Source organism: Dendropsophus ebraccatus, chromosome 2 (genome assembly GCF_027789765.1).
Source record: "Dendropsophus ebraccatus isolate aDenEbr1 chromosome 2, aDenEbr1.pat, whole genome shotgun sequence".
Classification (NCBI taxonomy): domain Eukaryota; kingdom Metazoa; phylum Chordata; class Amphibia; order Anura; family Hylidae; genus Dendropsophus; species Dendropsophus ebraccatus.
Genome location: NC_091455.1, coordinates 218041421 through 218056383, shown reverse-complemented (window position 1 = coordinate 218056383; position 14963 = coordinate 218041421). Strand labels below are relative to the sequence as shown.

The following is a 14963-nucleotide window of genomic DNA, read 5'->3' as shown; positions in this document are numbered from 1 at the left end:
GGGTTATGGAAGCCAGAGGAAGCTGCCTTGTCTCAGAACGTCAGAGAGCTGAGGGCAGTCTTCATGTCCCTATCCCAGGCCCTGCCCCTTCTAAGAGACAGACATGTAAAGGTCCAGTCAGACAACTCATCGGTAGTAGCGTACATAAATCACCAGGGAGGCACAAGATCCAGAGAGCTAATGAGAGTCGCACACTTCATCTTCAGACTGGTAGAACCTCATCTCTCCTCGCTCACAGCACTACATCTAAAGGGTTCAGAGAATATAAGGCCAGACTACCTGAGCAGACACCAGCTAAACCAGGGGGAGTGGAGCTTGTCAGTAGAAGTGTTTCAACAGATCTGTGCCAGGTGGGGTCATCCAGTAATAGATCTCTTCGCTTCCAAAGCGAACAAGAAAGTAGAGAGGTTCTTCTCCCTGAGCCCATGAGACAACACGATAGGGATAGATGCGCTGGCTCATCCTTGGACTCAGGGACTCCTGTATGCCTTCCCCCCGTTCAGGATGATCCCCAGAGTTCTCAGGAAGGTCAGGCAGGACAAAGCGCTGGTCATTATGATAGCGCCATTCTGGCCCAGGAGGGTGTGGTTCTCTTGGTTGAGGGTCATGTCCGTTACAGATCCCTGGGTACTGCCAGAGACGCCGGATCTTCTCAGTCAGGGTCCAATTTACCATCCGGAAGTCAAGAATCTCCACCTGACAGCATGGCTATTGAGAGGCAGATCCTCATAGATAGGGGGCTTTCAGAGCAGGTCATCACCACCCTCCTGGCCAGTAAAAAGAGAGTCACATCAGAAATATTTCTTAGAACTTGGAGAGCATTTTGTAGGTTTGTGAATAAACCCATTAATGTATTAGTTCCACCAGATATCCCAGTAGTACTAGATTTCCTACAGGAAGGTCTAAATAAGAGGTTAAGGCCTAGTACTATTAGGGTCCAGATTTCAGCTCTCAGTGCCCTCTTTGACTTTAAGCTGGCGGAACATCCCTGGGTTAGGAGGTTCATGAGGGAGACAGATAGAATCTTCCCTTCCATCAAGCCTAAACTCCCACCGTGGGATTTAAATGTAGTTCTCTCCCAGCTAACAGAACCTCCGTTTGAACCCTTAGCAGATCTCTCCATCAAGACTCTCTCTCAGAAGTTAGCCTTCCTCCTAGCTATTACCTCTGCCAGGAGAGTAGGAGAAATATCAGCTTTCTCCATTCAGCAACCCTATATGTCCATTAGAGAGGATAGGGTGATACTATCTCCAGACCCAGCCTTCCTTCCCAAGATGGTTTCTGATTTCCACAGATCCCAGGAAGTGGTACTCCCCTCATTCTGTCCCAACCCCTCTAATGAGGGGGAGTCTCGTTTTCACTGTCTAGATGTCAGGAGATGTCTTATCCATTATCTACAGAATACAGAACAGTGGAGACTTTCCAATAATATTTTAATACTCTTTCAGTGAAAGAATAGAGGGAAGGCTGCATCTGCCCAGGTGATAGCTAAGTGGATTAAGAACACCATCTCTTCTGCCTATCTAACCGCAGGTATCGAAGTACCATCAGGGTTCGGGGCTCACTCTACCCGTTCAGTAGCCACATCCTGGGCAGAGAGAGCCTCAGTGTCTATTGAACAAATATGCAGGGCTGCTACGTGGAGCTCCCCCCATACCTTTTTTAAGCATTATAGGCTCCAGTTATCCTCTCAAGAAGACTTAATCTTTGGGAGAAGGGTATTGCAGGCAGTGGTCCCACCCTAGGCGTAATTCCTATTCTAGTCTCCATGGGTGCCGTCATAGGGCGAGAGGGAAAACATGAATTACTAACCGGTAATTGCTTTTCCTCGAAGCCCATGACGGCACCCGCCTAATACCCTCCCTAATATTGTATATATTGACCTTACACTAGTAGTAGGACTTTGTAGTGAGATAGTCATATAAGAAGTATTATATGATATTAAACTAGTAATAATTAAAAAAAAAAAAAAAAAAGAGTGTGTTTTGATAAACTGGGAAAATATATTTATTTTCCAAAGAAGATTTAGATATGCTCCTGAGTTTCCTTGGTGACGAACTGGCGATGAAGGGGCGGTCTCTTCTTTTATGGATCCAGTGAACTGTTTCCTGTCCAGAGGAGCGGGAGGTGGACCTCTCCATGGGTGCCGTCATGGGCTTCGAGGAAAAGCAATTACCGGTTAGTAATTCATGTTTTTTCCTTCGCAGCTGCAGAGAGTGGCATTATACTGCAATTTTGGGTGCACCCAGGCATGCTCCCCCTAATGCCCCAGTGTCATTCCAGAGGTGTTGGCATCGTGTAGGGAGGTTTCATGGGGGACTTGGTGACCTCCAAGTGGTCGAATTTTGATTTCCAAGTGCCAAGAATTTTTTTCCCCATAGACTATAATGGGATCGCATATTTGTTTGAATAGTCAAATCTCTGTTACTATTCAATTCAAATTCTCAAAAGTCGAATATTTCACTACTTGCTCATCTCTACTCACTACCACTACTACCATTACCACCACCACTACCATCCTCACTACCACCGCTACTGCCAGCACCACCACCTGTACTTCCATCCTCACCACCACTACTGCTATCCTCACCGCCACTACTGCCATAACCACCACCATTACTGCCAGCACCACCACCTGTACTTCCATCACCACCATCTGTACTTCTATCCTCACCACCACTGCTGCTATCCTCACCACCACCACTACTGCCAGCACCACCACCACTACTGCCATCACCACCATCTTTACTTCCATCACCACCACCTGTACTTTCATCCTCACCACCACCACTACTGCCATTACCACCACCACTACCATCCTCACCACCACTACTGTTACCACTACTTCATCACCACCACTACTACCATTACCACCACCACTACCAACCTCACAACCACTACTGCCATCACCACCACCACTACTGCCATCCTCACCACCACTACTATCCTCACCACCACTACTGCCATCCTCACCACCACTACCAACCTCACAACCACTACTGCCATCCTCACCACCACCACTACTATCCTCACCACCACTACTGCCATCACCACCACCACTACTGCCATCCTCACCACCACTACTGCCATGCTCACCACCACTACTGCCATCCTCACAACCACTACTGCCATCCTCACCACCACTACTGCCATCCTCACCACCACTACCAACCTCACAACCACTACTGCCATCCTCACCACCACTACTGCCATCCTCACCACCACCACTACTATCCTCACCACCACTACTGCCATCCTCACCACCACTACTGTTACCACTACTTCATCACCACCACTACCCCTGTTGCTATCACCGCCAGCACCCATGCCACCACAGCTACCACCACCATGCTCCTTTACCTTTACAGGGCTGCAGGTTACAGAATTGGCGCTCCATGTGTCCGGTCAGGATGTCCTCACACCACAAGCCTCTGTCCCCCGGGGGGTTGTATGTCCTGAGAAGTCTCTGCTGCCCAACACCACATGACCGGGAACACTCGCTCCACTCTGACCAGGGATTCCATGTGCAGTTTCTGTCCCTACAGTCGTCTGAGTCACATGGAGGGGAGTCTGGACCTGATGGAGGGGAGACGGATCAACGACATGGAGGTAACCATCATCATACCACCTCCAGAGCTGCAGTCATGATTCTGCACTACAGCACTCACCGCTACACTGGGGCAGGTTACACTCAGTCTCCTGGAACATGTCTCCTGTACAGTTCTCTCCGCTGGGACAGAAGCGGGAGCGCGTCTTCACCGCTGGATATCTGACATCTGAACAGCTCTTAGAACATGGCGTCCACAGCGACCAGGAGCTGAGCCGCTCCCCTGTGCCTGGCGGGATCAGAGATCAGAGCTGAGTCTTATGACTTATAGATTAACCTCAAAGAATCACACAACTGAGACCATGTGGTTCTATCATGTGACCAGCGGCACTACAGCACTACAGCCTGAAGTATCAGTGTGTCCTACAGACATAAACCAGCCCCCCAATCCCCGGACACAATGGCGGCCATGATGAGACAGTTCTGGCGTTACCTGTGGGCTCCGTGCTTGTCTCCATGGTGGGTTCTACCATATCTAGAAAACACACAGGTGACATGTAATATACCAGGGTGACTCAGGACACGGTGCTGGGGGGAAGGGGGGGGGGGGACTCACCTCCGCACTCCACTGTCTGACAGTACTTTATGTCCACTCTGGGCCCCTCACAGTCTCTGCCTCCATGGGCCGGCACAGGGGCAGTGCAGTTACGTGATCGTGTCATGTTACCCAGACCTCCGCAGGTCACAGAGCAGGGACCCCAGGGCGTCCACGGGGTGAAGCCTCCATCCACGGGACACAACGAGAATGTGCAGTTCATGAGGCCCCTCATACATGTACTGCAACATGGACAACAGTGGATGTAAGGGGCGAGATACAGTGCGAATATCCACACAACAGGGAAGAAGAGGAGGAACAAAGAAGATGGAGAGTGAGAAAGACGATGAAGAATGATAAGAAAGAAACAAGATGGTGAAGGAGAAGAAAAATATGGAAGAAGGGAGAGGAAGAATGGAAAGAAGATGGAGAAGTAGAAGAAAGAAGAAGAGGAAGGACAAAGATGATGAAGAAGAAAAATATAGAAGAAGATGAACAGGGAGAAGAAGCAAGAGGAAGAATGGAAAGAAGAAGTTGGAGAAGAGGAGGAGGAAGAAGGACAAAGATGACGAAGAAGAAAGCTATAGAAGAAGATGAAGAGGGAGAAGAAGCAAGAGGAAGAATGGAAGGAAGAAGATTGAGAAGTAGAAGAGGAAGGACAAAGATGATCATGAAGAAAGTAACAAAAGAAGATGAAGAGGGAGAAGAAGGTGAGAGGAAGAATGGAAGGAAGAAGATGGAGAGAGAGAAAAAAGAAGAGGAAGGACAACGATGACATAGAAGAAAAAAGATATAGAAGAAAATGAAGAGGGAAAAGAAGGTCAGAGGAAGAATGTAAAGTAGAAGATGAGGAAGAAGATATTGATGAATTAGAAGAAGAAAGAAGAAGAGGAAGGCCAAAGATGATGATGAAGAAGATAGATAAAGAACAAGATGCAGAATTAAGAAGACGCTGAAAGGAAGAATGGAAAGAAGAAGATTGAGAGGGAGAATAATTAAGATGTTGCAGAAGGACAAGAAAAATATGATGAAGGACAAGAAATAGGAAGAAAAAGTAAAGAAGAAGATGATGCAGCCTTCCCTATCCCTACCATTTGCTGCAGCCCACATGAATCTCCGCTCCTGGCAGCAGCTCCTCTCCCGCTCTCGGCATGGCTCCTTGCAGATCATCAGGTAAGAGGCTCCTCAGTCCATGGAGAAGGTCATCCGTCACCAGACACGGACAGTCCTGACCAAAGCACAGGGGGTAACGTCAGAGCAGGGTCACCTCTCTGCTTGCTGTCAGTGAATTGGGTCCTTGTCACATGGTGAGCACAGACAGCTTTGTAACCAGTGAAGTGAACATCACATGACCAGGAAGCAAACATGGCAGGTTCACATTCACTGACTGCAAGCACCTGAGGACAATACACACAAACATGAGACATCAGTGTATATACAGAGATGTCTGACCGTTACACAGGAGCCATTGTGGAAGTAGGTGCCCAGCGGACAGTGACAACCCTCTTCACAGTCATCCGGGAAGCACTCCACCTGCTGGGTCAGGTGAGCACAACTGTACGGGCAGCTATCGTCCTTCCCGCACTCCCGGTACTGACGGTCCAAGGGACAGCCGATATCTGGGGAAGACGAGGAAGGAGAAACTGATATCATAATAAGCAAGAACCGCAAGACTGGACGGAACCTGGAAAGAGCTGGGAACAAGGGGGCAGTGTATGGATCTATAGGGAACTATATCAGGCTCCTACACAGGATCCCCACGATACCCAATGGGGAACATGACTATGGCTGTACCCATCCCTGTATGCTGAGGCCCCGAGTTTCTGCAGCACTCTTCTACCTACATCATTGCTCGAGTGGACTACTTTACCTAGACACACGTGGTTGTTACACATGCGGCTCTGAATGGCTTTTCCTTCACATTCATGGTACCGACACTCCCGGACCCGTATCTGTTCTCCTCCTCCACAGGTCATGCTGCATGGGGACCATGAGGACCACTCACTCCACGGATCCAGCTCTGTAACCACAAGACACAATACAGGTGGTGACACCTGATAGAAACACAGCTATCTGAAGTAGTGGACATCATCAGCAGGTGGAGCAGAATCCTGGACAAGTGACCCGGAGGAGAGTCACACCACATCAGTGCTGCACGTACCTGGACAGGCAGGGCCCCGGCAGGGTCTTCTCTGCCTGTGATCCCCCACACAATGACGTCCACCATTCTGGGGTGCAGGTCGGTCACACTGTCTGGACCGGGTCTGGGTTCCTTCTCCACAGCTTGCAGAACATGAAGACCAGGATGTCCATGTTCCCCAGTCACCATCCAGACGACACTGAGGGTCCAGGGTACACAGCAGGAGACCATCAGAACAAGTGCTGGAAGGCAATATTATTGATTTACTAACCAGTAGTGATGGACGTGTAGACTTACCACCAACCCCCTGACGATGCCAAACAAGCTCAGCTCTGAAGTGATGGAGCTTAGCCCTGAAGTGATGGAGTCTCAAGCTCAGCTCTGATGTGATGGAGCTTAGCCCTGAAGTGATGAAGTCTCAAGTTCAGCTCTGAAGTGATGGAGTCTTGAGCTCATCTCTGATGTGATGGAGTCACAAGCTCATCTCTGATGTGATGGAGTCACAAGCTCAGCTCTGAAGTGATGGAGTCACAAGTTCAGCTCTGAAGTGATGGAGTCACAAGCTCAGCTCTGAAGTGATGGAGTCACAAGTTCAGCTCTGAAGTGATGGAGTCACAAGCTCAGCTCTGAAGTGATGGAGTCACAAGCTCAGCTCTGAAGTGATGGAGCTTAGCCCTAAAGTGTTGGAATCAGGAGCTCAGCTCTGAAGTGATGGAGCTTAGCCCTAAAGTGTTGGAATCAGGAGCTCAGCTCTGAAGTGATGTTGTCACAAGCTTATCCCTGAACTGATGGAGTCACAAGCTCAGCTCTGAAGTAATGGAGTCACAACCTCAGCTCTGAAGTGATGGAGTCACAACTTCAGTTTTGAAGTCATGGAGTCACAAGCTTAGCTCTGAAGAGATGGAGTCAGGAGCTCAGCTCTGAAGTAATGGAGTCACAAGAGTAACAAGTGGAATGGTTGTGGCTTACAGACAAGGGGGCGTGGCCTGGGTAGGGGCGTGTCTTATAGAAAATGGACGTGGCAAAATTCTGCAAACATCTTGGTAAATAATACAGACGGGAAATAAGCAACCAGGAGGAAAGGTGTTGACGTGTCTGTTAAAAAAAAACTTCAGAGTGAATAGTGGAGGCACTCACCGATTGTAGCAAAATAAATACACTTTATTCCTTCATATAGCAAAAAGGTGGATGGCGGATGAGTGAGAGACTAACAGCTGTTTCTCACGCCAATGCGTGCTTGATCACAGCCCTTGATCACAGCCCTTGATCACAGCCCTTGATCACAGCCCTGATCACAGCCCTTGATCACAGCCCTTGATCACAGCCCTTGATCACAGCCCTTGATCACAGCCCTTGATCACAGCCCTTGATCACAGCCCTGATCACAGCCCTTGATCACAGCCCTTGATCACAGCCCTTGATCACAGCCCTTGATCACAGCCCTGATCACAGCCCTTGATCACAGCCCTTGATCACAGCCCTGATCACAGCCCTTGATCACAGCCCTTGATCACAGCCCTTGATCACAGCCCTTGATCACAGCCCTGATCACAGCCCTTGATCACAGCCCTTGATCACAGCCCTTGATCACAGCCCTGATCACAGCCCTTGATCACAGCCCTTGATCACAGCCCTTGTCACAGCCCTTGATCACAGCCCTTGATCACAGCCCTTGATCACAGCCCTTGATCACAGCCCTTGATCACAGCCCTGATCACAGCCCTTGATCACAGCCCTTGATCACAGCCCTTAATCACAGCCCTGATCACAGCCCTGATCACAGCCCTTGATCACAGCCCTGATCACAGCCCTTGATCACAGCCCTGATCACAGCCCTTGATCACAGCCCTGATCACAGCCCTGGGCTGTGATCAAGCACGCATTGACGTGAGAAACAGCTGTTTAGTCTGTCACTCATCCGCTATTCGCCGGTTTGCTATATGAAGGAATAAAGTGTATTTATTTTGCTACAATCGGTGAGTGCCTCCACTATTCACTCTGAAGTTTTTTTATTACATTGGATTTACTGCTTTGGAGTGCACCACTAGTAGCAGCAAGTCCTGAGGACCAGATCCTGATGTCTCCCTAAACATGGTACAACGTGCAGCACAGTGATAAATACAGTCACCCCCATCACCACAACGGCCTACCGCCACCTCTACACCGGACACTCACCAGTTCTGGCAGGGACCGGTCACCACCTCTCCAGGCTGCACATATTCCCACTGGATGGGACCAGACCAGGCAGAACTGGCACCAACCATGGACTCCGATGATCCTGTGAAGTGAAGATGAGGATGGACGTGGGTTACTGAATCCTGGGGGGCTCAGGATGGTATTGTGATCGTCCCCGTCCTCCCACCACACTGAACTTACCCAGAGTCTGGTTCTGGTATCTACATCTACAGTCACCAGGGACCACACACTCCCCGTCCTGCAGGAGCCGTCCCTCAGGACATCCACATGACGGCTGGCACTCCTGACTGTCCAGGCACACCCGTTCTCCATGAAGATCGTCACAGGATCGGGGACAAAGCTTACCACAGGGGAGCTCCACCAAGCCTCGGCCACACTCTGTGCGGGAGACAAGATACCGTCATGTCTACAAGCAGGAAGGCGCTCCACCCCGGGACCCAGGACTCTACACAGAGCTGATCTCACTATGGAGTCCACCCCAGGACCCCGGAATCTACGGAGAGCTGACATCACTATGGAGTCCACCCCGGGACCCCGGACTCTACGGAGAGCTGACATCATTATGGAGTCCACCCTGAGACCCTGGACTCTACACAGACCTGATCTCACTATGGAGTCCACCCCGGGACTCAGGACTCTACACAGAGCTGATTTCACTATGGAGTCCACCCCTGGACCCCGGACTCTGCAGAGCTGATCTCACTATGGAGTCCACCCTGAGACCCTGGACTCTACACAGACCTGATCTCACTATGGAGTCCACCCCAGGACCCCGGACTCTGCAGAGCTGACATCATTATGGAGTCCACCCCGGGACCCTGGACTCTGCAGAGCTGACATCATTATGGAGTCCACCCCGGGACCCCGGACTCTGCAGAGCTGATCTCACTATGGAGTCCACCCCGGGACCCCGGACTCTGCAGAGCTGACATCATTATGGAGTCCACCCTGGGACCCCGGACTCTGCAGAGCTGACATCATTATGGAGTCCACCCTGGGACCCTGGACTCTGCAGAGCTGACATCATTATGGAGTCCACCCTGGGACCCTGGACTCTACACAGAGCTGATCTCACTATGGAGTCCACCCCGGGACCCCGGACTCTACACAGAGCTGATCTCACTATGGAGTCCACCCCGGGACCCCGGACTCTGCAGAGCTGACATCATTATGGAGTCCACCCTGGGACCCTGGACTCTACACAGAGCTGATCTCACTATGGAGTCCACCCCGGGACCCCGGACTCTACACAGAGCTGATCTCACTATGGAGTCCACCCCGGGACCCCGGACTCTGCAGAGCTGACATCATTATGGAGTCCACCCTGGGACCCCGGACTCTACACAGAGCTGATCTCACTATGGAGTCCACCCCGGGACCTTAGGACCCTGCAGAACTGACATCACTAGGGAGTCCACCCTGGGACCCAGGACTCTACACAGAGATGATCTCACTAGGGAGTCCACCCCGGGACCCCGGAGTCTGCAGAGCTGATGGAGTCCACTTCCCTTACCTGAGCAGCGGGTGCTGTTGTCTCGGCAGGCCTGGCTCTGTTGGGACTCTCCTGCACATGGTGAACCCCCAAAGCGTGCTGGGGGGTTATTACACTGCCTGCTCCTCACAGAGTCTCCGGAACAGGCGTCACAATACGACCACGGGCTCCAAGGACCCCAAATACCATTGACTGTGGAGAGATGACTGGTGGTTACATGCGGCCTGGAGCCCCCAGCTGAGGGGATATCCTCTCATGCCGATTACCTGGACAGAAGGAGGGGTGCGGACACTCCCGGCGCTCCAGCTGGACCCCGATGTCACCATAGTACTGCTGGATGTTCTCACACTCCTCTCCACTCCCGCGGGGTCTGGGGCAGGCGCAGCTCCGGTACCGGATTACCACCTCAGTGCCGCATGTCCGGGAGCAGGGCGTCCACTCCGACCACTCACACCAGCTGCCGGCCACTACACATGGGGAATACGTGTCATCTATGTGCAGGCAGGGAATGGCGCCCCTGTCTGTCCCTGGGTCTGGCCCCCCCCTGGAGGTCACAGTACTGTCTGTCCCCGGGTCCGGTCCTCCCTGGAGGTCACAGTACTGTCTGTCCCTGGGTCCGGTCCTCCCTGAAGGTCACAGCACTGTCTGTCCCTGAGTCCGGTCCTCCCTGGAAGTCGCAGTACTGTCTGCCCCCGGGTCCAGTCCTCCCTGGAGGTCACAGTACTGTCTGTCCCTGGGTCCGGTCCTCCCTGGAGGTCACAGTACTGTTGCAGTGTCCCAGAACAGCCCTTCTCATGGTCACACTTGTATTATAACCAGTTCTGTTCTGGAAAGCTATGGCTCACTGCAAACTGCGTGTATTGTGTTACCCTTCTCAGTATTCAGGTCTGCTATTCCATTCACTTCTTGTATATCTATTCAGGTATCAGTGCCTAATGGTATTATGTCGCCTCCCAGTGTTCAAGTCTGGTACTTCTCATGTATATTTCTCTGTATATGCCTAATGGTGTGATGATGCAATGGCTGGATGTCACGTGACTGTGCCCTGCTTCCATGGTAACTCCAATGGTCATGGAGCTTTGGCTGGGGTTACCATGTGACTTCCTGTTCTACCTCAGTCTTGTCCTCCACCTTCAGGAGACAAGTTCTGTGTCTGTTCTCTCTCCCTGCTAAGAGAGAGGCCTGCGTGTGCTCTGCTGCTCCAGTCCGCTGGCTGTGTTCCTGTCTCAAGTCTCAAGATTCTCATCTGGGTGTCGATTCTTCAGTCATTCTTCAGTTCCTCTCATCATCATCTTCTCAAATCATCATCAGCAAGTATCTCATTCAAGTCTCATTCCACCCAGCATCTCAACTTCAGTATCACTACTACTCCCATCATTCAGCACGCTACTCTCACAGCCTATTGCAGCATCACCCATTACTCTGCTTTATCCAAGATTGCCTTATTCCCGGTTGCATCCGGAGAGACTGTTGCTACTAGTTACCACCGTTACAATAAACACACAACTACCGTTGTTTCTGAACCTTGGCATTGGTGTGATCATTGGTGCCCTGACTAAGGACAACGAAGAATCGCATGCCCAGTATTCCCGCATGGTCAGGAGCCCGGTTCTCAGCTGTATCACCCTCGTGCCTACACCGTGACAACCCTATACCCTACAGCTGCCTGTTAGCACCATCTATACTGCGGAGTGGCCCCTAGGGGCCTGGGGCATCGCACTGTCTGTCCCCGGGTCCGGTCCTCCCTGGAGGTTACAGTACTGTCTGTCCCCGGGTCCGGTCCTCCCTGGAGGTCACAGTACTGTCTGTCCCCGGGTCCGGTCCTCCCTGGAGGTCACAGTACTCTCTGTCCCCGGGTCCGGTCCTCCCTGGAGGTCACAGTACTGTCTGTCCCCGGGTCCGGTCCTCCCTGGAGGTCACAGTACTCTCTGTCCCTGGGTCCGGTCCTCCCTGGAGGTCACAGTACTCTCTGTCCCCGGGTCCGGTCCTTCCTGGAGGTCACAGTACTCTCTGTCCCCGGGTCCGGTCCTTCCTGGAGGTCACAGTACTGTCTGTCCCCGGGTCCGATCCTCCCTGGAGGTCACAGTACTGTCTGTCCCCGGGTCCGGTCCTCCCTGGAGGTCACAGTACTGTCTGTCCCCTGGTCCGGTCCTCCCTGGAGGTCACAGTACTGTCTGTCCCCGGGTCCGGTCCTCCCTGGAGGTCACAGTACTGTCTGTCCCCTGGTCCGGTCCTCCCTGGAGGTCACAGTACTCTCTGTCCCTGGGTCCGGTCCTTCCTGGAGGTCACAGTACTGTCTGTCCCCGGGTCCCCCATACTCACCGGCACACACAGCGCTGGTGCAGCTCATGGTGCCGCTCACACAGGTGCTGCAGAGACATCAGACAGTGGTTAGACGGATTATAGGGGCCCCAGGGGCTCATGTCACCTAGTGAAGGGGGTCTCACCAGTTATTACACCCATCCCCCAGGGGCACTGTCTCTCCCGGGAGGCGTCGCTCTCCGGTCACCAGGTCCAGGCAGGTACAGTCCTCCGGATCTACACACGAGGAGCCATTGGCAGCCAGCAGCTTCCCCGGGGGGCAGTGACAGCCAGGCAGGCAGCGCTCCGAGCATTGCTGCAGGAAAGGGTTAATGATGATGCCATTATATAATGAGAAGGTGTATCACCCCCATCATCCCCGACCCCAGGAGCTGACACTCTAATCTCCTATCACACACAGTGTATCATCACTCCCATACTCCCTGACCCCAGGAGCTGACACTCTAATCTCCTATCACACACAGTGTATCATTACTCCCATCATCCTCCCTGACCCCAGGAGCTGACACTCTAATCTCCTATAACACACAGTGTATCATCACTCCCATCATCCTCCCTGACCCCAGGAGCTGACACTCTAATCTCTTATCACACACAGTGTATCATCACTCCCATCATCTCTGACCCCAGGAGCTGACACTCTGATCTCCTATCACACACAGTGTATCATCACTCCCATCATCCTCCTCCCTGACCCCAGGAGCTGACACTCTAATCTCCTATAACACACAGTGTATCAGAGAGAAGAAGGGGAGAGGTGGGGGCGCCTCCTGGTGCAATAAAAGATGGCCAGAGTGGTAGACACAGAGGGAACAGTGTTACACTCACCTAGTTGAGTTGTGCTAGGCTATAGGCACAACTCTATATCAGGCGTACAGGGTAGGACACCGCAGCTCCTGCCGGGGTACGTCCAAGGGAGTCGTACAGTCAGAAGAAATGTATCAGCCGCAGCAGGCTTTTAGGACCATGGGGGGTCCCGGCTTGGATAGGGCGCAGATGTCCAGTAACCACAGATTGAAGCGGTTATATCATGGAAGGGGAATTTATTAACATCACGACGCGTTTCGGCCGCCAAGTATAAGGTGGCTTTTCTCAAGTGGTACCACTTGAGAAAGGCCACCTTATACTTGGCGGCCGAAACGCGTCGTGATGTTAATAAATTCCCCTTCCATGATATAACCGCTTCAATCTGTGGTTACTGGACATCTGCGCCCTATCCAAGCCGGGACCCCCCATGGTCCTAAAAGCCTGCTGCGGCTGATACATTTCTTCACACAGTGTATCATCACTCCCATCATCCTCTCTGACCCCAGGAGCTGACACTCTAATCTCTTATCACACACAGTGTATCATCACTCCCATCATCCTCCCTGACCCCAGGAGCTGACACTCTCTCCTATCACACACAGTGTATCATCACTCCCATCATCCTCTCTGACCCCAGGAGCTGACACTCTAATCCCCTATCACACAGTGTATCATCACTCCCATCATCCTCCCTGACCCCAGGAGCTGACACTCTAATCTCCTATAACACACAGTGTATCATCACTCCCATCATCCTCTCTGACCCCAGGAGCTGACACTCTAATCTCTTATCACACACAGTGTATCATCACTCCCATCATCCTCCCTGACCCCAGGAGCTGACACTCTCTCCTATCACACACAGTGTATCATCACTCCCATCATCCTCCCTGACCCCAGGAGCTGACACTCTAATCTCCTATCACACACAGTGTATCATCACTCCCATCATCTCTGACCCCAGGAGCTGACACTCTAATCTCTTATCACACACAGTGTATCATCACTCCCATCATCCTCCCTGACCCCAGGAGCTGACACTCTCTCCTATCACACACAGTGTATCATCACTCCCATCATCCTCCCTGACCCCAGGAGCTGACACTCTAATCTCCTATCACACACAGTGTATCATCACTCCCATCATCCTCCCTGACCCCAGGAGCTCACCTGAGTGATTATCACCTCATCACATGACCTGGGACAGGCCGGGGTGCAGCTGCTGTACATGGAACCTGTGATGGCCGAGCAGTTTGATGTAGGAGAAGGTGACTCTGGAATGAAATATCAGTCATGTGACATAGTACATACAAGTGTTGTCGGGTGTGATGTGGTGTCGGGTGTGATGTGGGTGTACGGGTAGTGTCGGGTGTGATGTGGGTGCACGGTTGGTGTCGGGTGTGATGTGGGTGTACGGGTAGTGTCGGGTGTGATGTGGGTGCACGGTTGGTGTCGGGTGTGATATAGGTGTAGGGGTGGTGTCGGGTGTGATGTGGGTGCACGGTTGGTGTCGGGTGTGATGTGGGTGTACGGTTGGTGTCGGGTGTGATGTGGGTGTACGGGTGGTGTCGGGTGTACGGGTGGTGTCGGGTGTAATGTGGGTGTAGGGGTGGTGTCGGGTGTGATGTGGGTGTACGGGTGGTGTCGGGTGTGATGTGGGTGTACGGGTGGTGTCGGGTGTGATGTGGGTGTCGGGTGTGATGTGGGTGTAGGGGTGGTGTCGGGTGTGATGTGGGTGTAGGGGTGGTGTCGGGTGTGATGTGGGTGTAGGGGTGGTGTCGGGTGTGATGTGGGTGTAGGGGTGGTGTCGGGTGTGATGTGGGTGTACGGGTGGTGTCGGGTGTGATGTGGGTGTACGGGTGGT

General features: G+C 52.2%; 1 protein-coding gene across 1 annotated transcript in view; it reads right to left on the bottom strand.

The window, feature by feature from the left end:
• LOC138784235 (SCO-spondin-like) overlaps positions 1–14963 on the bottom strand; it is a 251800-nt gene that overhangs the window by 112800 nt on the left and 124037 nt on the right. Inside the window, exons 71-85 of the mRNA XM_069959741.1 lie at positions 14270–14373; positions 12418–12587; positions 12293–12339; positions 10237–10437; positions 9992–10162; positions 8659–8856; positions 8458–8560; positions 6304–6524; positions 6013–6162; positions 5595–5761; positions 5234–5370; positions 4164–4384; positions 4041–4082; positions 3669–3836; positions 3361–3570 (exon numbers count right to left, since the gene is read on the bottom strand). Coding sequence (XP_069815842.1) covers positions 3361–3570; positions 3669–3836; positions 4041–4082; positions 4164–4384; positions 5234–5370; positions 5595–5761; positions 6013–6162; positions 6304–6524; positions 8458–8560; positions 8659–8856; positions 9992–10162; positions 10237–10437; positions 12293–12339; positions 12418–12587; positions 14270–14373 — 2310 coding nt within the window. The remainder of the gene's footprint in view (positions 1–3360; positions 3571–3668; positions 3837–4040; positions 4083–4163; positions 4385–5233; positions 5371–5594; positions 5762–6012; positions 6163–6303; positions 6525–8457; positions 8561–8658; positions 8857–9991; positions 10163–10236; positions 10438–12292; positions 12340–12417; positions 12588–14269; positions 14374–14963) is intronic.